Below are 24,393 nucleotides of genomic sequence, written 5' to 3' on the forward strand. Positions count from 1 at the left end.
CAAATCTTTAATAACTGAAATCTGACTTTTAATATAAATGACATTATTTTTTTGTTGAAACAAATGGAAAACCGTTTTAGGGTATTTCTAAAGGAGTGCAAACTTTTTGTTTTACTCACAGACATTAAGTTGCAACTTTTGGAAGTAATTACTCACATCCTTTTCCCTTTAAAGATACCTCGATTTCTCTTTTATCTTTTAAACCAAGACATATAAAGACCACCAAAAATATTTCCAAACATTACAAAATGACGACAAGTTGACGCACATTCATAAACATGTGGATTACAAGGGCGATACAATTAAAATGTTTTCAAAAATGTAACCATATCTCTCTGTGCTCATTTTGTAACACAACTAGATTATAGCCTGTGGTATTTTGACCTCAATTTTCATGTAGAAAAAACAGCCAGCACCGGCATAACTGAACTGCAAGGTTATCATAAAAATAGGATTTAGCTGCAGACATTTACATTGCTGTTTTGTCAAGGAACCTTAAATGTGGTAGCATAAACTAACTGCATTAAAAAACTGAAAACAACACAGAGCAACTAAATCAAACTACTAACTAGTGTTATGACCTGACGTTTAGGCCACTGGCTCTCAACGTCATACTGAATGAAAACCAATTTGCACTTTGTAGCCTACTTGGTATCATTTTATCTGTTTACCCCAACATGACCTGACCGTCCAGAATGAGCAGAATAATAACCCCGTGTTGCACATGTGCACGATTTGGCACGCGCCTTTTATTCTTTGTCTAACAATGTGCACTGTTGCTATAGTAACGCACCGACGCTTTCTGAAGCACAGTTTGTCAGTCGAAGCAAATGCAGCGGAGTGCCACCTGATCATTTGTTGCTGGTTACATTATAAAGGAATCTAAGTAAAAATGAACAGTAGAGGCACGACAGAAAAAAGTCTCTGAAGAGCAGACAGACACGGTCAAAAGTCTGGTTTGCAACAGTACAGTAAAGAGAAGACGAATCAGTGTGTTAACATTGCAAGCAAGCAGGTAAATGTCTGGACAAAAGAGTGTTAAGGTGAGTAAACGCCATTTTAGTCTATTGTTGTCTTAGTTTATGAATAGAAAGATTGAATAATTATAGCCCTACACATTTTGACGAGATCTATGAGTTAAACTATTTAACAGCAATGGTTGAGTGAGAGATGTGACATGGACTTTCTTGATCCAATAACCTTCTCTAAAGCCAAAATTAAAACTGCATTTGTAAATGTAGAGACATTGCTTATGCCACATACTTAATTAAAAAAGCAACAGTCTAAATATCTAAACCATGTTTACATTTTACATTTAGTAGCCTAAAAAACACGAAGAGTGTTGCTCCTGTTGTCAGCATGAAAGAGATCAGCAGCAAAATCAGCATTCGTCCTTTCACAAGCGACAAGGATCTGGCCGAGAGGAAGAGACCAGCGGTGACCAATGGTGAGTCATCCACTATCAGATCTTCTGCTAGTCAAAAATCTGCTGGTTATTTTATCGAATGTGACTTACTATGTTATAATAGGCACAATAAAATGGATATATTACATACACATTACAAATGTGTCTTTGTGTGCCACACTTTTTCCAACTAAGTTTTGCTGCTTAAAAATAAAATGTATTAAAATGTCAGTTTTATCAAATCTTATTGCTGTATACTGTCAACACATGTTTAACTAAATGTTCATGCTTTTACTATTAGTTTATACTTTTGTTTACAGTGAAAAAGGAGAAATTAGGTTTCATGACATTGAATTTAAAGAAGCAAGGATCTCTTCGACCTTACGAACCCACCCAACATAGGATGAAGTGGTCGAAAGAGGTGTTGTATTATGCAGACAGACCTCATTATATAACCTCTCTGTCTTATTTGGATGATTTTCAAAAACAGACCATCAATCTTATTCTTTGGAGGAACGCAGATTCTCTAATTGATGAAAACGTTTTTTAGCAGAAAATCTCTACCACACCACGGTTTAAACCACTAAAGACTCTTTATTTTTATTAAATTTCTATTGATTTCCGAAAGTGTTAAAAATTCTTAACTTGAGTCGACAAGAAAAAAAATTATCAAAATGGGGCGGTGTATCACTGTCGTTAATGGTTACCATCACAAAATGTGAAAAAGGAAGTGATTGAATCAAAGATAGCGACTGCTGAAAAGGTCAGCATTAATGCGTGAAAGTTAACTGACTGTGGATTTTTTTTAGGTGGAAAAGATGCCTACTTTAGATATCATAAAAAAAGTCAGCAGTTCTACCTTGGTGGGTGGGGCTCTTTCTAACACCAAAAAAACTCAACAGTACTCAAGCTCATCAAACAACAATAAAAACATGATCCTCGGTGCATTTATAGGCGAGTCTGTTTCTTGTAATGTGAGAACATCACACAATGACAGTCTTTGTTGTGGTATTAAGTCATTTCCAATATGTATTCAATCGCATGTGCTCTGCTCAAATAACATAAAGCTAAATGACTGTCATACTGTTTTATGTTTAATGCGTTATAAGAGTGTGGTAAGCCCTTTATACTACCAGGCTCAACTGGAGAAGTCATCTCTCAGTTTCATCAAGAGATAATGCTCAGAATTTGTCCTAGTGAGCCTTACAACAGGTGGGTCTTTTAAAACAAAGATGCTTTTATCTCAAAAAAGCAAGGATAGTTTTATGAATTGTGGGTGTTCCATTTATTTTGACATGTCTTTGACTTTTTTCAGAACAAAAAACAGTCCTCCTGAAAAGAACAGTAACAAAGACTTTGTTCTTGAGCATGTCCCACTTTGCTTTGATGATGAGCTGGAGAGACAGAATGTGAAAGTTCTCACAGCTAGACCTCCCACAGTTCACACTCTGCCGGTAAACACATTGTTTTTACTTGCGTATATGTGGATGAACCTGTAAACAACAGAACTCAGTGATCAAAGGTTTCCTTATGATTTCACAGATAGTCAGTGAGACCTACCCTGTGATATACAACACATATCAGTACCAGCACAAGCCCTTCAAAAGCCCAGGATTACACTTTCTGGAAACACCAAAGCCCCTGCTCCAGAATTGTTGTGTCCTAAACAATAAATCCCATTCTGCGGTCATAAGAAACACAGATTCCATGCAAGATCCACGCAGCAAGAGAATAGGTGAGCGAAGTATAGGAATTCCCTGTCCACAGAACAGCCCTTATATTGGGAATAAAACAATGAGGGCTCGTAGTGTACATGTGCTCTTGGCGGATGGAAATGTGACAAAATGCCCCAACAACAGTCCGATTTTCGTCCATCACCATGATATTACCTCACCTGGAGTGTTTTCCAACGACACCAGACGTCCACCAGTTCCTTTTTTCATACCAAGACAGAGAAGTACGCAGGTTCATGTTGGTCCGGTTGTCAATGGCATTAATCCCATTCCCAACCATTCCAAGAGAAGCCAATCAGACAATATCAATATGACTACAGGAAAATTAACCCGCTGCCGTCATGTGACACCACCACAATCCCAGAAAAGTGTAGCCAAACAGAATGGAACTGATTTCCTAGTAATCTCCAAAGCATTACAAAGCCAACAAAAAAGCGATCAAAGGCATGACTTCGATACCAAGCAACACTTACATGAGGAATTCGGGTCCAGCGAAATAGAAAAAACATCTCATAACTATGAGATGTCGCAAGTTACAGATGATAAACATTCTGGGTTGAATGACGAGAGCCTGTCCAGACCCAATAGCTCTCCAAAACATACATTAGATCAGGCTCCAGAACTAAGTACACTGGATGTGTTGCACTCGGTGGATGATAGCAACACATGTTCAGAAACCATGGGCTCGGTAAATGACAGTGAAACCCTTAAATCTAACCACGACATACAGTGGTCACATGCAATAAACATTCCAACAGCTGAAAGTTGCGAATAAAAACTTGAAAAGTTATATTAAGTTTTGTTTTTAATGTCAAGTGATTTATATTATCGATAGAATTATCTTGCTGCTCAGTTTGAAGGATGCTTGATCAATGCCCATAGAAGACACCATTTAACATTTATAGATTTGAGCAAGGCTAATAAAATGATTCGGTTGTGTGACTGTTCGATTTTTTAAATTGCTATACAATAATTCAAGATTATTTAAAATATTTTAATTTAAAACCACAATAATTTATTTAATTTAATGGTCTTGTTTTAATTTCAACCTAAAAATAGAAAGGGAGAGCAACTGTTTTTTTCACAGGCCTTTTTATTCTGTGGATCCCAACATTTATAACCCAGTCCCCCCAATATGTGTTTTGTTTGTTTTGTTTTATTTTAATGGTTGTTTTTTCCTTATTTTAATCATTTTAAGTCATCTTGAGGCCACCTAGTGGATCCCGGCACCGAAAAACACGAGTACAAAAAACACGGAGCGCACGTGTAGCCACAGGGCGGCGAAAGAGAGCGCCACTCTTTCACATGCAAATGAGAATGTCGTCACAGTATACGTAGCTTGGTAAACATGGCGGAAGTTCAGAGGCGTCAACGTGGGGAGGAAGAAAGGCGCTGGTGCCCCGAATGAAGCAATGTGAGGAGGGGGATGAAGAGGAGGGGATGGCGGACCAGAGTCTAACGGCATTTGTAAAGCTTTTGGCAGCAGCCTTTTACGGAATCAGCTCTTTTCTCATAGTGGTAGTGAATAAAAGCGTCCTGACCAATTACAGGTAAGAGCACGGAACTTGATATTTTTAGGCTTATCTTAACTGTCTGTAGATGACAATATTTGGAATAGTTGCCAAGTAAGTTTGCGGCATTATCAGTCTGGCTGGGATGGGCTGGGATTTTTGGCACTGTTAAAACATGCAGCGGGGGACTGAACAAATAAGTAAGATGGAATTAACGTTTAATAATGTGATACTATGCTTTGCTTTGAAAGTTTCCTTTGAAGTAACGTTACCATGTAAATACCATGACACTCGAGTACTGGTATTATGGTATTGCAATGTGATACCATTATTTACACCTTTTAAACGGTAGTGACTCAACCTTTAAAGCATTATTTTCAATTTGCCACTTTTTATTTTTATTTATTTTGAATGAAGATAAATAAAATAAATGTTGTTAGTTTGGTCTGTCAGTCAATGGTGTCATAATAATAATAAAATCTCATGATCAATAGTTCACACATACATGTGTAACATTGAATAAATGATTTCTATTGAAAGTATTTGGATGTAAGAATACACTCACTATTAAAAAAGATCTGGATCTTTGCTAAATTATATATATTTTTCCGACAGGTTCCCCTCATCAATATGTGTTGGCATTGGTCAGGTGAGTGTTGGAAAAACATTTCAGACTTCAGTGTTTTTTGAGAAAAGTTTTCCTCTCTTAACTGCACAAAGGACCATAGAGACATATTTGACATTCCTGTGCAGATGCTGGCAACAGTGGTTGTGTTACGGGGGGGAAAGGCCCTCCGGGTGATCACCTTCCCTGAGTTTGATAGGAGCATACCCAGGAAGGTAAGAAGTCAATACATTTTGTAACTTTTTAAGATTGTAACTTTTTAGATCTTTTTAAACTACAAATGGATAATACGTTTCTGTTTTGTTTAAAGTTCATTTGACACATACCTTTCTATGTTAAGTTTAAAAGTCACTTTTTACTGCCACAGGACGACAATGGTGTAAATGCAATCCATTTCGGGGGTGTTGAGTCTGCGTGTGACACACTGATGTTGGTTGCCTAATAACTGCTTCCTTGTATTTGCAGACATTTCCTCTACCTCTTCTTTATGTAGGAAATCAAATAACGGGACTCTTTGGAACAAAAAGGCTTAAGTATGATTCACCACCTGTTACATTAAGATCTTTTATGTATATGTCTGCCTTAGTTTCATACTAAATTAATGTTTGTATACATTTCATTATTTAATGTTGTTCATGTATTTTTCTCTTCCATTAGCCTGCCAATGTTTACAGTATTGAGGAGGTTTTCTATTTTATTTACTATGCTTGCAGAGGGGTTTTTGTTGAAGTAAGTAAAATTGCCAAGATTATTACCATGGTGTTGTTCCAGATGTCGCACAACCAAGTAATATATGGTATAATAATCATTGTTATTTCTTATTTTTCCAGGAAGACATTCTCTCGACCAGTTCAGCTCACAGTATTTACTATGATACTTGGGGCCTTTGTCGCAGCAAGGTAAATGTTCAAAGACAGGCACATTGTACAAGTTTACAATGATTCATTATTTAACCAATAGTGCTTAACCTTATCTCAGATATTACAGAATAAACATCTTTTAGCCTATCTTTTACTTTCAGTATTATCAGTTTGAAAGACTTGTTTACAAAGGAACGTTCCCTGTAAGGTTTAGCCTACAGTGAAATGTTGATTAATATTTACTGTCACACTGTGTTTGCCAAGTCCGTAATTCAATAGCAGCTTATCATGCATCATAAAAGTTGTACAAGGAAGACTTAAGAAGAAGAATTGTATGATGCATGCACATTTTTAATACCACGTGTGTTTTATCAGTGCTTTTTTGTTTCTTCTTCAGTGCTGATTTGGCCTTTGACCTCCAAGGGTACGTGTTCATCTTAATGAACGATGTCTTAACTGCTGCCAATGGGGCGTTTGTGAAACAGAAACTTGACTCCAAGGTAAGGAAAGCCAGAGATTCCTCAAACAGACCTTGAGGGGTTTCTTAACAAGCAGATGCAGACTGTAGTCATTAGCTTGAAGAAAGTGCTTTCTCATGCTTCCTCCAGTTGATGCACTGCTATTAACTGACTGACTTTTTTTAACTGTTAGTAATGCTGGAATTTGCTACTGTAGATATGTTTTTTTTGATGCTTTACAAGTTTATATATATTATAATGGTGCCTTCACAGGCTTTGTTCCTATCTAGCAGACTGTTCATTAGTGGTTGCCAGCTGGTTTTGCATTGGATTTACCAAAACAACAAACAATGTATCATATGAAACTTAAAATTATATGGAGAATAAAATATTACGTTGAAAAGTATAGGGCCAGTGTTCTGCAAAACTGATACAGCAACATGAAATTAATTCGAAAATTGACAAATGTGTTAACTGAATGTCACTTGATGGTTTGGTGCCTAACAATAATTTCATTATTTTAATTAGATTTTTTATAGAGACAAAATATTTAAAAAGGACTATTATTTGCATGTATTTAGCATTGACCCTTTGTCTTCAATTATTTTAAAGTGTTGAACATTAAAAGTAATGAAGAAGAAGACAAACTGGTCTTTAAGCTAACACTCAATCTCTGAAGCAAGACCTTTGGTTCCCCACAACTGTTGGCATGCCAGCTGGTTTACTTTTAGCAAGAGAGAACTCCTTGTACAGAGAGTGTCTATGTCTGTTTTATTCCTGATTGGTGTCTCTGCATGTTTTTTCTGCCCTACAGGAGCTGGGCAAGTATGGCCTACTCTATTACAATGCTTTATTTATGATTCTTCCAACTCTACTTTTGGCACATGTCACTGGGGACATTGATAAGGTAAGGGTATTTTTATGCAAAAACAAAGTGCTTACGAGTCTGCTGTACGACCCAAGGCGTTACTGTCAAATCTGTCATAAACTTCCAAATGAAAAACTGGGGTGCTTTAAAATCTAATATGATATTTTAAAAACGAATAATGCGCAGTTATAAATGAGATGTTTCTACACACCAAACCTGAAATTACCCTGGGACATGAGTCAGTCCTAAGAGGTCTGTCTTTCAGCAAGACCTTATTGCTGTAGATGATCTGGCAAAGACAAACGCCATCTGTTCAGCTGCAGTGAGCCCGCATTGCCAAAGATCACACACACTCACCATTAGCCAATTGGAATGACTGTGCACGGTTGTCATAAATTCTCTTGAAATCATAGCTGCCTGACACAAATTTAAGCGTGTCTGTTCCTGCATAAATGTTTCTTTCTGAAGGAATAAGAGAAGGAATTCTTAGAGATGAAAAATGTGCTCCTCATCCTGGTCTTTCTGTAAAAGCAACATGAGCACAAGGCTGGGTTGTTTGGAGGGTTAGGGTGACAGGGCCCTGTTCCATGAATGCCTCATTTTATTTAGCTCGGTATGTTCACAACGAGGCCTAGGTTTATTTGGCAGGCGCTGCTCCAGGAAGCAGTGGATACAGGAGCCAGTGTGTCTCTCACACAAAGCCGCCATTATACTTGACAGTAACTAACGAACTTATGAAGTTATGGTTTAAGAATTTCGATTATATCAAACTCTGGTGTGATTGCTATGTTGCTGGTGTGGGCCTAGACTGTTAAAAATGTTGGGCCTCGGGTTGCTTCCAAATGAATTCTCTAGCGGGTTGACTGAAATATAAACACTGACCAAAGACAACTAACTTGAATTTATAAGATGCTAAAAAGAAACACTGTTTTTGTACAAGGAAAAAATCCTGGTGGATTGCTTTTAAAATTTTATGAGCTCTCTGGATGGTTTTTTATTATAAATTCAAAGATATACAACTTTTCAGACAACTTTTTGATACATGATTTTTTTAAATGTTTGTTAACTGTTTATTTAATGGTTAAAGGTAATTCCTTAAAAATTGTTAGGTATTGTATTTTGTAATTATTATTGGGTGATGTATAGGAATGTAACGATTCAATGGGAGCCTGTTGAAAATCGATGTAACGTGACGATTTAAGTCACTTGTTTAATGAATCGCGGTACATGTTTTGAACAGCAGGGGCCGCTGTGTTTAGTGCAAACTTTGAAAACTTGGATATGCTGATATTTCTGAAAATAAAAATAAGGCAATGCATAGACAAAGTCTTAGTTTGTTTATATTAAAGATAATTTTGTATTATTATTATTTTTTTTCATTTGATTTGGAATTTGTTTTAAAATTGCAATTTAGTTTTGTTATTTGACATAAAATATATTTTAATTTGACAAAAAAATGTGCAGCATTTAAGAAATAATAAATGGGCACTTGTTCATTGTGTTTACTTATTTTGTAAAAAGAAAAAGCTTTGAGATCAGTATCAAATCACAAAGCATCATGAGCTGAGTGAATCGTTATATCCCTAGTGAAACATTTGTTTCCGTATTTCGCCTGACTGCTTACTCTCTTTTTTTCCCTTTAGGCTTTTGATTATGATGGTTGGTCCGACAAGCTATTTATAGTGCAATTTATCCTTTCTTGTATAATGGGGTGAGTAATTGGAAATAAACAACAAGCTTACAAGTTTATATTGTTTGTTCATTGTTTGCTGTTGTAAGATTATACACATTGTGCAAATAATGGCTGTATGTTTCTAATATTAATTCATGTTTTCACATTTGCAGGTTTGTTTTAATGTACTCCACTGTACTTTGCACACAGTATAATTCTGCACTCACTACTACCATTGTGGGCTGCCTAAAAGTATGATTTTTTTCGTTTCTCAGACATGCACAGCCTGCCCTGCGTTTTATTGAATTCATGTGATTTCTCTGTCTCTGCAGAATATATTAGTGACATACATTGGAATGGTGTTCGGGGGGGATTACATTTTCTCATGGGCAAACTTCATTGGACTAAACATCAGGTATGAAGTAAGCTTTTCCTGAAAGGAATGCAGTTTAAAGCTAATGATCTGAATGCCTCTGCTTGTTTCCTCAGTATTGCTGGCAGTCTGGTGTACTCGTACATTACCTTCACAGAGGAGCAGACCACCAAACAGAGCGAAAACGCTAACAAACTGGAGGTCAAAGGGAAAGTGGCTGTATGACCGGTGCTTGGACACTTTCATCACGCACAAAACTGGGTCGTTGAGCTTTAAGGGGTAGCCAGGGAACTCAAGTCTGACAGATCTTTTTGTGACATGAAGATGTTGACTGTGCAGAACATCTTTTTAAAGGAAACATACAGCAGGAACAGACTGAAATTGGTTTTCACTCCTATGAAGGAATTGTGCCGTCTTTGTTTGAATGTTTGTGGGACTAGTTTATGTCCTAAAACAAACCGCTTGTCTAAGATTTGAGCTGCTGTTGAACTTGACACAAATTGGGAATAATGATGGTCATCAGTGTTGAAACAAGTGTTGTATTATCTATTGAAGAGTGCTTTTAGATATTTAGTTCAGCTACTATTTATTTTTATGGGAGTTTTTAGATTTTAGTACATTTTTATGTTTTTTAGTTTAAAAAGGTACTTTTATTTGTTATGATGTTTAAATGGTTTTGCAATAGTTAAGTGTTTTCTTCATAAGTTTCAAGAATGTTACTTTTTTGTGTCCACAGTTTTATGAAATTGGACATTTTATTGGTATACGAGAGGTTTGCAGTAACTCCATTTGTCTTGTACTGATGGAATCATGGTTTGTGTAATGTAAAAAAACAAATGGTGTAGTAATCGCACTTTAACGGTATACTTATTTTATCAGTTTTGTCACATTTGATATTTGTTAGTAATTATAATACAAGGTACAAGGACTGTATTTAGTATTTTGATCTGTCTTTGTCAAATGTGGCTGTATTCGGAATAAATCTGAAAAAGAATGTACAGGATATTTAAGTATGAAGTTTGTATTTTTTTACCAGTTCAAAATGCCAGTCTAATAATGACATCACAGGTTTATTCTCAGTTTTTGCGTGTTATACATCTGGAAAAAGATGTATTCTGAGATTATGAAATGATAACCTCTATTCACAATAATTAATGGCAATTTTAGAACATATACTGTTGCCTAAAAAGATTGTCATTTTATCGAAAGGCTTTATGGTACTGATGCTGTTCAAAGACCTACTGTTATTGCAAACGCTTGTAATGTGATCATTTGTTTAGAATGTCTTGTATTTGATTTCAGTTCAGTTTAGTTTAATAAAAAACACATTTTGTTATTCATTTCAATAAAATGCTCAGTGATGAGAAACAAGTGTTTTTAACTTATACCTCAACTCCATATATGTCCATTTTATTTTCTGATTCATCTATTAACCACAATAAATAAACAGTCATCTTTTTTCAGATATCTGTCATGTGTTATTTTTAAAGATATCATTAGAAAATTCAATGAGGGAAAACAACTATTTTTTTAATTAGTTGCTGTGGTAGGTTACTAAATTTAAATAACTCCGCACATTTCAAATGTATATATATTTTTCAAAACAGATGTTTACAAATGTTTTCAATCAAAATCGTGCAGAGGTCGAGACCGGACTTTTATTATGTAGTACTCGTCCTCATAGTACAGAATAAACACATATAGCCAGCTTCACAGAATCTACAGCAACTATGGCGGAGGTAAGAGAAACATTACAAATTACAGCAAATGAGGAATTCTGACGGTCAAACGAATATTGTTATAAATTTACCTTTCAGTATTTATTTCAAATGTTTCCACGGTGACGTGTTTTTCAACATTCATCCCTGAATAATTTGTAAACAGGTTAGCGCGCCCAATTTGAATGTTTAGCAGCTAGCAGCTAACTTGTTGCCTGAGCGCCAAACTCACGTCCACTTTATTTATCATACATTTTTATAAACAAACACTAACATCAAGAATTATTAACCATACTTCAGTGTTATTTTAAATTGTAAAATATGGGTTAGCATCTTTGCCTTTGACTGTATATATCATTAAATATCAGGTCATAACATTGGCTTCATAATACCTTATTTATATTGTTCTTTAAGTTTGAAATATTCGGGTTCAGTGTTAATAATATTTGTATTTTTTTCAGCCCCCCTTAAGTGATCCTGGCACAGAAGGTAAAGATTTCAGTTATTTTATATTTATGATTATTTTAGTTTTATATAATGTATGTTATTTGTTATTACCTGCAGTTGTTAAATTGATTTTTTTTGCTTGTTTATTGTAACGTCCGCCGTTCATATTTAACTGCTATTTAATTACTTGTATGTTTAATGTGATATATTTAATATAAATGTCCATTGAAAGGTTATATGACATGTAGGATTTGTTTGCCCATTAAGAAAGAACATATTTTATCTTATTTTATGGAACTGACTGTGTTAAGGAGGAGATGGTCCGGTGGTTCAGGATGAGGACAAGGACAAGGACTTTGATCCTTCAGCAGATATGCTTGTCCATGACTTTGATGATGAGCAGACACTAGAGGAAGAAGAAAAGCTGGAGGGAGAGACCAACTTCAATGCTGAAATTGGTGACCTCACTCGAGTACGGTCCTCCAGCATCTTTTTTATTATAAATAACATGTGACACAGTCCGTAATAAGTCACTACATTCAGCGTACCAGATGCATTATTAACTTTACCTTTGGTTTCGTAGGAGGGTGAGATGCCCATCCATGAGCTTCTCAAGTTGTATGGCTACAGTACTGGACGGTCTCCTGAGGAAGAGGATGGAGATGTTCAAGAAGAGGATTCCTCAGAGAATACGTGCAGCAGCAACAGTAAACTCAAGGTAAAATCTATTTGAAGTCACTTTCATCTCGTCACATGTTTTAAACAATTGCATTAAAATGGCAAATCCTCTCTGTGGCTGTCAGGAGGAAAAGCAGGACTTTAGTGATCACAATGAAGACAGTCAATCATCCAGTGATGAAACCCCATCCTGCAGCGTTTCTCACAGTACAGCTCAACTTATCAGCTCTCAGCCGTCCAACTATTTAGAAGGTATTCATAAAAATATTTTAATTAGAAAATTAAATGAAGTTTTTAAGAATGTGGAGTGGACTATTTAGGTGGATGTTTATTCAAATATAATACAATTAAATACTTAATACTTCCTAAGTTTAAATTTGTATTGTTTAAAACCAATGTTATTCGTTTACATTTTTAAGTGTTGAAATTAAACTTTTTGTGTTGATTCATTGTAACATGAAGTACACTTTGCATCTTATTGAACTGGCAGATGGTCATGTTGTTTCTGAGCTCAGGTCGGTTTGAAGGCCACATAAAGTCTCAACTTGTTAACTTTTATTACAGGAAATGTTGAGGAAGAATCTGAAGATGAAGATTATATTCCAGCTGAAGACTGGAAGAAGGTAATGTTCAGGGCGTTGGAAGTGTAGACTCAATATTTTGTAAATCATGCAGACGTTTCCATTGTTATTTTTTCGTCATTCACAGGAGATCATGGTTGGTTCACTGTATCAAGCAGAAACTCCTGTAGGCCTTTGCAAATATAAGGACAACGAAAAAGGTGCCAGAACAGAATCCTATGCATATTTAGCTTTTTCTTGTAGCTGTTTGTGAAGTATCTTAATGTCATTTTTATTTCTTTGTGCTTTACGAATTAAGTATATGAAAATGAAGATCAGCTTTTGTGGAATCCCGAGTTACTTCCAGAGGAGAATGTTGTGAAGTTTTTAGCCGAGGCATCTAGTCGCACTGGAGAAGAAACCGGTGTCCATGCCATTCCTGAAGGATCACACATCAAAGACAATGAACAGGCAGGTCACCACTTAGAGACGTGTTTCTTTACAGTGCACTGCTGGCCTTTTAACAAAAATTGTAATTTCTTCAAATTTCAGGCACTATATGAATTGGTAAAGTGCAATTTTAATGCCGAAGAAGCTTTAAGAAGATTGAAATATAATGTGAAGGCTGCCAAAGGTGAGTTTTCTTGTATAAAAATGTGACTTGTGTGTGATACAACAAAAGCTAAAAGCAGCATGTTCTCATATCCCTTGACTTCTAGTATTGTTTTTCAGAAAGTTATATTTGGGAGTCAAACTCCCAGCTCAGAAGTCTGATAATGGAGCTCAGCATGCCAGTCAAGATACTGAATGTGTCACCTTAACTAAAATCTCTCCTTCTCAGAGGAGATGTCAGTTTGGACGGAAGAAGAGTGTCGAGGTTTTGAGCATGGACTCAAAGCGTATGGGAAAGACTTTAGCTCGGTACAAGCCAATAAGGTAGTGTACAGTAATTGTTGTAAAACATGCATAAGTGAAGTTGACTTGACAGTGTGCGGATTTCAGCATTTAAAGAAGTATCTTAAGATCACAAATGTAGAGTTATTACTTGGTCAGCTCTGCTGTCATTATTATTATTTAATTCACTTAGGTAATTGTTACTTAATGAAACTTTTTCAGGTGAAAACTAGATCTGTAGGGGAATGTGTGGCCTTTTATTACATGTGGAAGAAATCTGAGCGTTATGATTTCTTTGCACAGCAAACCAAGCTTGGGAAAAGAAAATACTTCCTTCGACCAGGAGTCTCGTAAGTCTTCCGATACCATGTGGCTCATTAAAGGTCACCCATTAGAACCCTTTAATTAAACTTTGTGTATAGAAAATCAAACGCAGTCTAAGGTCATGTTCTGCCTCTTGTTTGTTTGGCATGACAGGGATTATATGGAGCGCCTTTTGGATGAGAGGGAGAGCTCCGAGTCCAGTGGATCTGCTTCTCCTCCCTCCACATCCAACAATAGCAAACACACGTCAGAGACGGACAGCGGCACAATCACTCAGAACGGTCAGCCACATTCGATTTTTACACACCCACACACACACATTTTTTCTACAATTACACAAGAGAATGCATTGCATTCATTTACAACATTTAAATAGTGTCAGACTGATGTAAAGTTGCATTAAATGACTGCAGTGTCCCCTAGTGGCTCATTGATAGTTTGGTGCACAACTATGCTTTCAAAATTGGCTAGTTGATGGGTTGTCTAAAATGAAAAACCGATAGCATAAATGAACACAGAATAGCTTAGAATAGACAGATAACTGCTAGATAACACAAGCAGAATGTAAAAGAAAGGTCCTGGGAATGTAAAATCCTAGTAATGTTCAAATATCTGTTGATTTCACAGGCATAGCGAGCCATTGCACAGAAGAGTCCCCTGCCTGTGACACTGACGAAACATCCCAAATGAATGGCTCAACCACATGTCCAGATATTTCTACAACAAACACACCCCCTCATCCTCCTGACCCTGATACCAACAGTCCAAGTGCAGAGGTCATGGACATCACAATGAAACGGCAAGAAGAGGAAGGAACCCCAGAAAGACCTCTGAAAAGATCTAGGACTGACACAGATCCAAACACTGAGGGGGCTGTTGCCCACAGTGAAGCAGAAACCATTTGACTCACCAGCAAACAGCAAGAGAAAGGGCTTAAAGGTCAAACTGCAGACATCAAACCCTTGACCTCTTAAGAGGGTTTGATCCAGGCAAGAATACCCCGATTTTAGCATGAAGGAGCTGAGGTGTCTGAATATCAGGGATGCAAATGAAGTACATGTTAACTTCTCACGTTATTGCCACCCAGGTCAGTTCATATCCCACTCATTCTTAGTGAAGACTTATAGAGTCATATCAGACCATCACTTCACCACAGTCAACTCTGTAGCATTATTTATTAATGTAGATTAAGATCATTAATGTTATTTTTGTCCCTTTTATCATGATGTTAGCACAAGATGGTTCTAGCTAGCGGCACACTGTGGAATTTTTTTGTTTTGTTTTACATGACATTAAATACACTGTAAATATTACCTATATGAAATTACTATCATATAAATACGCATTTTTTTGTATTTGGTACATTTTTAAAGAATCTTAGGCCCCTTATTATTCTAAAAAAAGTTAAAGCATTCCATTCTTTTAATTTCCTGTTTGACCAAAGTTGAATGGTTGTCAATGAAAGTCCTTTTAACACTTGCTGAAAAGCTTTTTCAGATCTCCTCTTTATATGAAATATTGTCATATTTTTGTATTTGATAGCTATTTATTTTTTTAATCAGTTAGGTGACGCATCAGGCCAGGATACACAGTGTATTTGTGTAGAATGGAGCAGGACAGTTAAGTTAAAAGACAAAGCAGAACTGAATGGTGCTATTTATTGTTTTTCTCACTTTGAGGATGTCATATTATTCTAAGATAGCGGTTTTAAGTCTTAATTAGAACCTTGATCAAGAAAGATGGAATGTACAGAATAGTAACCTAAGTTTTTGTCCACCGTGTAAGCCTTGGCTCAGGAAAATGTTACAACTTTTCAATAAGTTCAAATGTAGTGTTATCAAATTGTAGAAAATGTCAGCTTTAATTCATTAAACCCAGACTATCTACCAGTATCGTGTTGTTTATTGTGACTCTTTATAGATACCTTTTTTTAACAATACACTTAAGGTCTGACAGCAATTAAGCTTGGAGATATGCTATGAGCTACTATGGTTGGACAGCAGGTGTCAGTGTTGCTCTATACAAGGTGAAATAACACTACTAATATTGCCTCTTGTTTAAAAGATGTGTGAAGATGAATACAGTGAACAAAAGAATGTAACTTGTGCCTTGCAGGAAAGCAATAGCAGTGACTACCATTCCCAAATTCATGTGTGCACTAGTGGAAGACGTGTGCCATACAGTTTTCTGAAGCTATATAACAGCTTTGTGAGGAATTATGCTAAAGAATTTTTTTCTGTCTAAATGCTTTTTGTTTTCAAAAGAGGTCTGACTATACTTACTACAAAGCTCCCTACTATTTCGATGAAAAAAGGTTTTAGAGTGGCTTTCCTAACAGAATATATTATTGCTCTCTGAAATGGTTTCCTCAAACTGTGAACTTGCACTGTAAAAAGAACAGAATTCTGGCAGCTGGGGCACCAGAAATATTACATAAAATATCGTTTTCGCTCCTCCTTATAAATATTCAGTCTTTTTCTGTAATTATTTGTTTTTGACTATTTTTTGTTGTTTAAAAATGTGTTAAAAAACAAAAATGTGAAAAATGAAATTGTTTTTTTACTGTGTACCTCTTCAAAGAGATGTTCCAAAAATACAACTTCTGTCATTTATTCACACTCATGTCATTTTAAACATATATGATTCTTCGGTGTAACAATATTTTGAGGAATTGGTTTGATATCCATATGATGGACATTATTGGGGGCCGATGTTACCTATATTCTTCAATATATCTGTCATGTTCTGAAGAAGAAAGTCAAAGAGGTTTCACGAGTGTTTTCGTTTGTAGGTGAAGTATCTCTTTAAAAGTTGTTCCAAACCTGTAAAAATTTCTGTTCTGATGAACACAAAGATAATTGTAATAATGTTAGCAACCGACATCATTGACTAGTAATTGACATAGAGATTCATGAAAGAATTTTAGTTTTTGGGTGGAGTATCCCTTTAAGGATGAGAGCCCTCTGTCCATCAGAACAGAGAAGCAGAAAATAAATGCGCTGTGAGAACAGACCGCTGCTGAGATGTTCCTGGAATACTAAACCCAGAGTTTACTGTTCGCCTTCGCAAAAGCAATGCAGCTTTGCCCTGCTGCCGTGTCTATTAGAGACTGGGGAACACTTGTTGGAGATCACTCAGCTGCTGGCTCTATTCACATTGGATGGATTTAATTTGTAAGAATGATAAAAACATGTCAAACATGTGTTACACGATGCACAGGTTAACAAAAATAGGGATATGTTAAAAAAATCAGCAACAGAATTACGTTTTTATTACAAACCACAAATTGGTTCAAATCCCAAATGCTGCTCCTCATTTCACAATTCTAATCAGTATTAGCGCCAAATGTTTTGTGCCCTTTCCCCAGATCTTTGTTTATTTGGACCAGCACACTCCCAATATAAGAACACATTTTTAGCAGTAATTAAGTCTTAATAGCTTTTAGCAAATGCCCTGTCCCCCCTTCGCCCAGACAGATGACACGGGCACACCCAGCTCCCTTTGCCACAGTTGGACTGGCTGCATAATAATTGGATGTTCACGCAGCAGGAGGGAGTGCTAAATGTCACCCGCCATGCTAAAATACAGCCAGAAAAAGGAGGAAATAACTGTACTTGTGAAAATCTCCTATTCATGTCTTGTGGGACGGCAGCAATTATGGATTGCGGAATAAAATTGTTCTTAGACTGGAAGGATAAGATAAATATTCTGTTTGAGGATTCACATTATTTCTTGGAATTACATTATTTTCTTGGCGTCGTCGACAGGATGCAGGGCGTTGCACGAATGTCAATCCCATTTCTCAGACATTCTAAAGTTGACTTGCATTTATAGAACATTACCGTGATGTTCACACGACCCCTATAGATACCAACAAAATCAATGGGCTCATCTAGCGAAAACAGACAAGTGTTGAAATTGAGTTGTGGCCTTAAAAAAGATTGTGAATCCCCTACAAAACAACCACATTCCATAAAACCATCAAGTCTTATAACACAATGTCACGGTGAGGCCACAAGGACGCATGTCAAACAAAGAGCAGCAATAGTGATGCGTCCTGCTCTCGATGCCATGGCAACATCGTAAAAATTCCATCCATCAAATCTGCGGCAGCCACTGGGAGTTACCCCATTATATTTAGGTCTCCCCGGAGGCTAATACTCACCGCAGATATTAGCGAAATCACAGTGTGACACAGCGGGGGGAGTTCCTCTTTACATTACAAAACACAGAGACCCCGTCTCCTCTGAGGATCCAGATGTAACAGCCATGGCATCGTACGTGAGCAGCGATCTGGGTAGGGTAAATTTATTCAGGGAACAAAAGATCTCATGTTATCAATAAAGAGAAGTGGGAGCTGGACACGGGGTGTGTTAAATCAGTCAATTAAAATGCAAAAGAATAAGACAAGGAGACAAAGAGAATAAGGATTTTAACAATTTAATATATCAATATATAGATATTTATCAACAGCTCGAATTTCATAGAAACGTGAGTGAGACCATTTTGGCATACAGTACAGATATTTCATGTAAGTACAGTTGCTAACGTTAAACCCCTGTCTTACCCCAAAGACTCCCACCCGTGGACACGGACACAAATAAAACAAAACATTATCGGAAAATGTACATAAACACAAACAAGGCACCAATAAATTAAACTGTAACCCCCTCTTTCAACACAGAGCGGAATCTATTAAATAGAATTACAATTTAATTTATCTATTAAATAAATGTACAAATAGAAATTAAACAGCCTATCTCTGCAATGTTTTAAGGTTAAAAAGCAAACATTAAATTTAAATAGGAAAAACGAAAAGTAGGATCAAAAATGAAAATAACACTTTGGCAGATTATTCATTTTAGTTACAATCAAGTAGTAAAGAAATCCAGTGCTCTCGAGTACAAATAAATCCATGGTCTACACTCTTTCATCCAGGAGACTAATATACACATCTTTTTTTTTACAAGAAATGTTTAAAACTTTATCAAAAGTTTCGCTGTATGAAAACATATTTACAAATTGTGATTCTGACTCATTGAACTGCGACTGTCGCCCTATCTTATGTAACCATTGACACAGTGCAGAAGGCTTCTGGAAAAGTTTGTGCAACAAACAGCGTACAAAACTTAAAAAATGACCACACGGTTTCCTCACACGACACGACTTCTTCCCCTCTCCTAAAATGTAAACCTACATTTTGTACAAAATAACCCCAAACAGTTCAAGTAATAAACATCCTGTCGACATGATCTCAGAGGGGAAATCAAACTCAGAGGTCATCTTTTCCACAGCTTACAGACGCGGAATGTTAGCAGGGATGTGGAGGACCAGACTCGTCCGTAAGAGGTTCAATTCTAAACTGAAATCCAGTGTTTCAGGAGAGGTCCCAGCAAATTTCTCCAGTGTGTCGTCTGTTTTGTCAGAAAGTTAGCCCTTTGGAAAGCGATGTCCTACTTGTTGGGCTGATGGGAATGGGGTAGACCGTGATGAGGAGGGGTTAGGGACATGACGGATGTTAGTCACAGTGGATGGGGTGGTGGAGCAGCGTGGCGGGTCCCTGCAGTGCTATAGGAAGGCGGGACTCGCCGTTACATATGCATAGAGAAGGATTAATGGACGACGGTCACAAAGCTCTGGTTATTATCTACAGAGAGGCAGAGAATCTGTTTGCGAACGGTCTAAAAGCCTGTTCTAGAACCTTCTGTGACCACACCGATGTCAGGACACCTACATTATAATTCATAACACGCTAAAATAAGTGTTAGTAGAAACCTTGACGGCTAGAGAGCTCAATGGGACAAATTTTGAAAGATCTTGAGCTAACTCTAGAGCAGCACCAATGACACTGGGGGTCAGAAAAAATAACCGATGTGCGTACCGCCTCAAGAGAAAGCTTAACCTAGAGCTGTTCAAGAATAATTTATACCACACCGGTGAAGCGATGCTTACCCTGTATTGCTAGTCTGAGATTCATTCGAATCAAAAACTAAAGTGTTTCACATTTTCACAATTGTACTGAAATGTAAACAGTCTGACATGAGAAACGATGATAAGAACTCATGAAAATGAATTACAACAATGGTGACAATAGCAGGCCTATCTGTTAACCATCTTTTATCTCTCAGCAGTCTAAAAGCCCACCGTGTTCAGAAAATGAACTTCAAATACCCCATAGAGGAATGTTTTACAAGTGGTGCACATGAAACGCAGCATCATAGCGGAAAGGAGTAAAGGTGGCAGAAATAGAGAGAAGATCTAAGTGCAAGAAACAAAGATGAGCGCTCAGGTAAACGCGTGTACCAATCGGTGACCTCATTGGTCATACAGGGCCATTCACAATAACTAGTTCTTCAATCTAACAACCTATTCCGGTAAAACTCCACGCAAAGAGCCATCTGCTTTAATCTCTGACAGAACTTTTAAAGGGATAGTTCACCCAAAAATGTAAATTCTGTCATCATTTACCTTTTGTCCTTTTAAACCTGTATGACTTTCTTCTCTAGAACACAAAAGAAGATATTTTAAAGAATATTGGTATCCAAACAATGACGGTACCCATTTACTTCTATTGTAGGCTATAGACAAAAAACCAACAAGAGTCATCTGTATCTCAGTTCGGTTACCAACATTATTCAAAATATGTTCTTTTATGCTCTGCAGAAGAAAGAAACACATACAGGTTGGAAATGAGAAGTGGGTGAGAAAAAAAAAGACAACATTTTCATTTTGGGTGAACTATCCCTTTCAAAAACATTAGGCTGCGTGTCCACCAAAATGTTTTTTTTCCTGTTTTTTGCTCACCAAGCTTTAAAAAATCTTCAACTTTGGGTAAAATGCTGTTCTGGTCAATACCACGTTTTACTCAGCTGTCCAGTCACAGTGCAGGAGGGGCGATACAAATACAACAACCAATTATACTTCCTAAATGTAGTAACATTGGAAACAATGCAGAAGTTAATATTTCATTCCATTTCTGTATGACGATATGAGATGAAATCCCTTGATTACCACAATATTAATATTTGTTGATTAAACTAATCATCTGTGAAATCAGATACTACCACCACATGACTACAGAAAATATTCTATATCATAGCAACCAAAGTTTCCTTTATAAAAAAAAAAACAGTCAAGCGCCCACAGCTGATATTTCAGCCCCTGCAATTGTCACCTGTGTTAAAGGGATAGTTCAACAGAAATATTTTTGTTTATTTATTTACTCACCTTCAAGTTGTTCCAAATCTGTGTCTTTTTTTTAAATGATGAACACAAAGAAAGAAAGAATGCTTATAAGCAAACAGTTGGATCACATTAACTACCACAGTAGGAAAAAGTATTTTTTTTCTTTTTCTCTATTGAACACAAAAGAAGATATTTTGTAGAATGTTGGATAGCAAACAGTTCTGAAGCACTCTTGACTACAGTTGTAATTTTTCCTATTATGGTTGTCAATAGGGTCCAAGAACTGCTTGGTTAAAAGCATTCATCAAATATCTTTCTCTGTGTTCAATCAAACAAAGACATTTATAGAATGCGAGTAATTCATGAGAGAATTTTCATTTTTGGGCGAACTATCCCTTTTAAACACACGGCCTTCAAAGCAGACCAAATCTACAGTGATCATCATGCAGATCAAACCCTGTGCCAGCTGTCTAACCAGATTGTGTCAGTGATACCAAAATAACTGAGCAGTCATTTGTCATCTTGTGGAGAATGTACTTTAGGATGTACAGGAAGCGTATATATTCAGGCACTGCTCATTTCCTGTGACTCTGTCACACAGACGACTGTTCAGAGCAATGCTCTGAACTTTGACTATGATCTATCACATCATTAAGCCATTTATTAGTCAGAGTGCTAAATGCAAATGTGCTCAATTTACCCTGAAGGACGACGAGCACGGGGAGGAAAGGACTCAGTTTTGTTTGTGTGAGGGTAGCGTGTGTTTTAGTGTATGATTCTAGATGTGAACAAACTGCTTATTAACCCTAACAACCCTGACTACCGCATCTATTAGTGTGTTTGTGAAATAAACAACACAGATTGTAATAGTAAAGACTATACTGTATGTAAACCGATGACCTGAGTTCAATTTGTGGGGATGAAAATGCACCTGGACAGAAAGATTAAAAGAGTACCCCAACTACAAAGAGATATATGGCTTAATACATCAAAACTGTCACTGACTATATAAATGTGAAAATAAGAAACTTTGAAAAATATTAATCTCGGAGACATCAGATGTCATAAAGTTGCAACCCTTCTCTTAAAGTCCCCCTGTGGTGAAAATCAAGTTTTTAATGTTGTTTATACGTCTATGTGGTGCTTTAATATGCTTTAAGATAAATCATCAGCAAATTCATAATTTTAAACCATTGTGGTGTATTTTCTCCATAAAACTGTAGTTCATTTGAAAATGCCTCTATTTACGACATCATAACCCTGTAACCAATCATGTTAACAGATTTTGACCAATAGATAAGCAAGGATGGCGCAAAGACTCAAATTACACTCAAGTCGTTTTAACCCATGAAGAAATTATTATCAGAGGAAAAAACGTTTACATATGCTAGTTTAATGCTTAAAGAGTTTTAAGTGATAAAATTAACAAATGCATTTGGACCTTATGCAACAGCGAAGAAAACATGTCATTTTGAGAACAGAAAATAAATGAAGTAAATACAAAGGGACACTAGGTGGTGCTATTTCCTCTTGACACAGCCTGTCAGCTATATAAGAAGAGCTGCAAGCTGTTTCAAGTTAACATGCATCAAACTACGGTCTAATATAACAATATCAATAATCTAAGACATTATCATCCATCACTGTCGCATAGTTTACACATTATGATAATACTGAGAAACACACTAACAAGATGCTTGCTGTTAGGGTACATTTACAGATATCACCTGTATTAGAGAACACCACGTGAACTGTCAGGCAGCTCCTACCCGCCTCCCTGAGAGACATATTTTAATCTAAACACAATAGACTTTAAATTAGCTTAATATATCTTGAATGTTAAATTCACATGTGTGCAACACTTTAACGTTATTAGTAAAGAAAATGCCTAGGTTTAGGTTCAAATGAGTATTATATTTTGTGTGTTTTTTAAATTACCGAAAACATTTTATGTTTCGAATTTTAATAAAAAGGCAGTTATAACATATTAAGGCATACCAGTCTTATAGTCAGGGATTTTTTTTGAAGTTGTTCCAATTTGTGAGCTGAAAAAGTTGAGAAATATGGAAGACCTAGAGCTGGTGAAATAAATATGTATATGAATTATATGAATATGTATTTCCATATGTATTAGAATGTGAACTCTTTCATATCCAGGCAGTAGATTCGGAGCTCTATGAAGGGTGCAACTACAGCGCGTATGGAAGACTCAATATAATATAACAGTAGTCTTTGCACTGGAAGTATACTGAAAGACAATATATAAAAAATTCATAGCTCTGCTTTGTTGGTATTGTTTTCTGTGTGAAAGCGTAACCTCAAATCATATAGCGAACTATATATGCATAGTGGATTTTTTGTAGAGTGTGTGCATATATGAAATCCTCTCCAGCCCCATTTCATCCTATTTCATTATTTTGCTACGCATCTCCTAGTCTGTCAAAGTAAATTACCCATGATTCCCTCCTGTGCTCCTGGAAGTCATTCCTACACAGAAACAAACTGTTATGGTCACAGCCCGACTCACACCAGTAATAAAAATCTTTCTAATGAAAGGAACTACGGCACGAGGCCCCGAGGGTTAGCAACTACAAGTGATGAACTAGGCTAGTCATCATCTAAAAGCACTACTGACTACTGCTACGACAGCGCAGGAATGGATAGAAGTCGTTTTAATTTCAGAACTAGTGACTACTGCCCAAGTTAGATCGATTGAGGCCTTATGGGACTTCAGAAGACAAACCCAGTTTGTATCGCTCAGCTGTGCACAACGATTGCTGTCCTCTGTGACTGTATTTGTGTGGTCTCCTCAGGAGACCAAGGGGCATCGATGGAAGTAGAAGCTGAGATCTAAAAGATGAGGGATTCTGGGACGGAGAAGCTGAGAGAGCGAGAATCTCCCTCAGGGGAATCCGTCATCGTCCTGACCGAGCGCCACGCGCTGAAGAGAGCAGATAAAAACAGTTACACATGGACACAAGGCGAGAAAGAAAAGTGAGATAACACATGAATTATGCCAGAAGAGATGAATATAAAATGCAGTGGAGGAAGAAATACAACTACTGAATTACTGGTCTTTTCA

At 36.7% G+C, this 24,393-nt stretch overlaps 3 protein-coding genes across 17 annotated transcripts in view; 2 read left to right on the top strand and 1 right to left on the bottom strand.

The window, feature by feature from the left end:
* Positions 1-826: 826 nt before the first annotated feature.
* slc35d1a (solute carrier family 35 member D1a) lies at positions 827-10,968 on the top strand. 6 transcript variants are annotated; one of them, XM_056751107.1, is made up of 14 exons: positions 1,580-2,859; positions 2,948-3,140; positions 4,337-4,688; positions 5,265-5,298; positions 5,403-5,489; positions 5,740-5,807; positions 5,932-6,003; positions 6,105-6,173; positions 6,532-6,634; positions 7,407-7,499; positions 9,104-9,171; positions 9,306-9,384; positions 9,465-9,547; positions 9,622-10,968. In XM_056751107.1, exons 3-14 carry the CDS (start codon positions 4,543-4,545, stop codon positions 9,728-9,730), a joined length of 1,011 nt encoding a protein of 336 aa, XP_056607085.1. In that variant the 5' UTR covers positions 1,580-2,859; positions 2,948-3,140; positions 4,337-4,542; the 3' UTR covers positions 9,731-10,968. The 6 variants fall into 6 exon arrangements, with proteins under 6 accessions (XP_056607082.1, XP_056607081.1, XP_056607079.1 ...); XM_056751105.1 differs by lacking the exons at positions 1,580-2,859; positions 2,948-3,140 and having other exon boundaries at positions 4,098-4,688; XM_056751104.1 differs by lacking the exons at positions 5,265-5,298; positions 5,403-5,489; positions 5,740-5,807; ... (6 more) ...; positions 9,465-9,547; positions 9,622-10,968 and adding an exon at positions 827-1,043 and having other exon boundaries at positions 1,320-2,617; positions 2,721-2,859; positions 2,948-4,535.
* A 205-nt stretch (positions 10,969-11,173) lies between these two features.
* Positions 11,174-16,015, top strand: mier1a (mesoderm induction early response 1a, transcriptional regulator). 4 transcript variants are annotated; one of them, XM_056751636.1, is made up of 13 exons: positions 11,174-11,244; positions 11,685-11,712; positions 11,982-12,142; positions 12,254-12,388; positions 12,474-12,600; positions 12,913-12,971; positions 13,057-13,129; positions 13,228-13,379; positions 13,461-13,542; positions 13,750-13,844; positions 14,025-14,152; positions 14,280-14,407; positions 14,754-16,015. In XM_056751636.1, the coding sequence occupies exons 1-13, from the start codon at positions 11,236-11,238 to the stop codon at positions 15,029-15,031; spliced, it is 1,455 nt and encodes a 484-aa protein (XP_056607614.1). In that variant the 5' UTR covers positions 11,174-11,235; the 3' UTR covers positions 15,032-16,015. The 4 variants fall into 4 exon arrangements, with proteins under 4 accessions (XP_056607614.1, XP_056607615.1, XP_056607617.1 ...); XM_056751637.1 differs by having other exon boundaries at positions 14,106-14,152; XM_056751639.1 differs by having other exon boundaries at positions 13,628-13,844; positions 14,106-14,152; positions 14,754-14,893.
* Positions 16,016-18,550: 2,535 nt separating this feature from the next.
* Positions 18,551-24,393, bottom strand: part of lrp8 (low density lipoprotein receptor-related protein 8, apolipoprotein e receptor) — a 141,348-nt gene continuing 135,505 nt past the window's right edge. For all 7 annotated transcript variants that reach the window (XM_056750052.1, XM_056750049.1, XM_056750045.1 and 4 more), the window contains one exon: positions 18,551-24,252. In XM_056750052.1, the coding sequence (XP_056606030.1) occupies positions 24,214-24,252 (39 nt within the window). In that variant the 3' untranslated portion in view covers positions 18,551-24,213. The remainder of the gene's footprint in view (positions 24,253-24,393) is intronic.

The sequence above is a fragment of the Triplophysa dalaica genome, chromosome 6 (assembly GCF_015846415.1).
Source record: "Triplophysa dalaica isolate WHDGS20190420 chromosome 6, ASM1584641v1, whole genome shotgun sequence".
NCBI classification, from domain to species: Eukaryota; Metazoa; Chordata; class Actinopteri; order Cypriniformes; family Nemacheilidae; genus Triplophysa; species Triplophysa dalaica.

Coding starts and splice junctions, on each gene's coding strand:
- slc35d1a (XM_056751103.1), top strand. CDS start 2,638: ATGCTTTTATCTCAAAAAAGCAAGGATAGTTTTATGAATTGTGGGTGT. Junction 2,860..2,947: donor CCACAGTTCACACTCTGCCG/GTAAACACATTG, acceptor ATGATTTCACAG/ATAGTCAGTGAGACCTACCC.
- mier1a (XM_056751636.1), top strand. Junction 12,389..12,473: donor GCAGCAACAGTAAACTCAAG/GTAAAATCTATT, acceptor TGTGGCTGTCAG/GAGGAAAAGCAGGACTTTAG. Junction 13,380..13,460: donor ACATCAAAGACAATGAACAG/GCAGGTCACCAC, acceptor TTCAAATTTCAG/GCACTATATGAATTGGTAAA.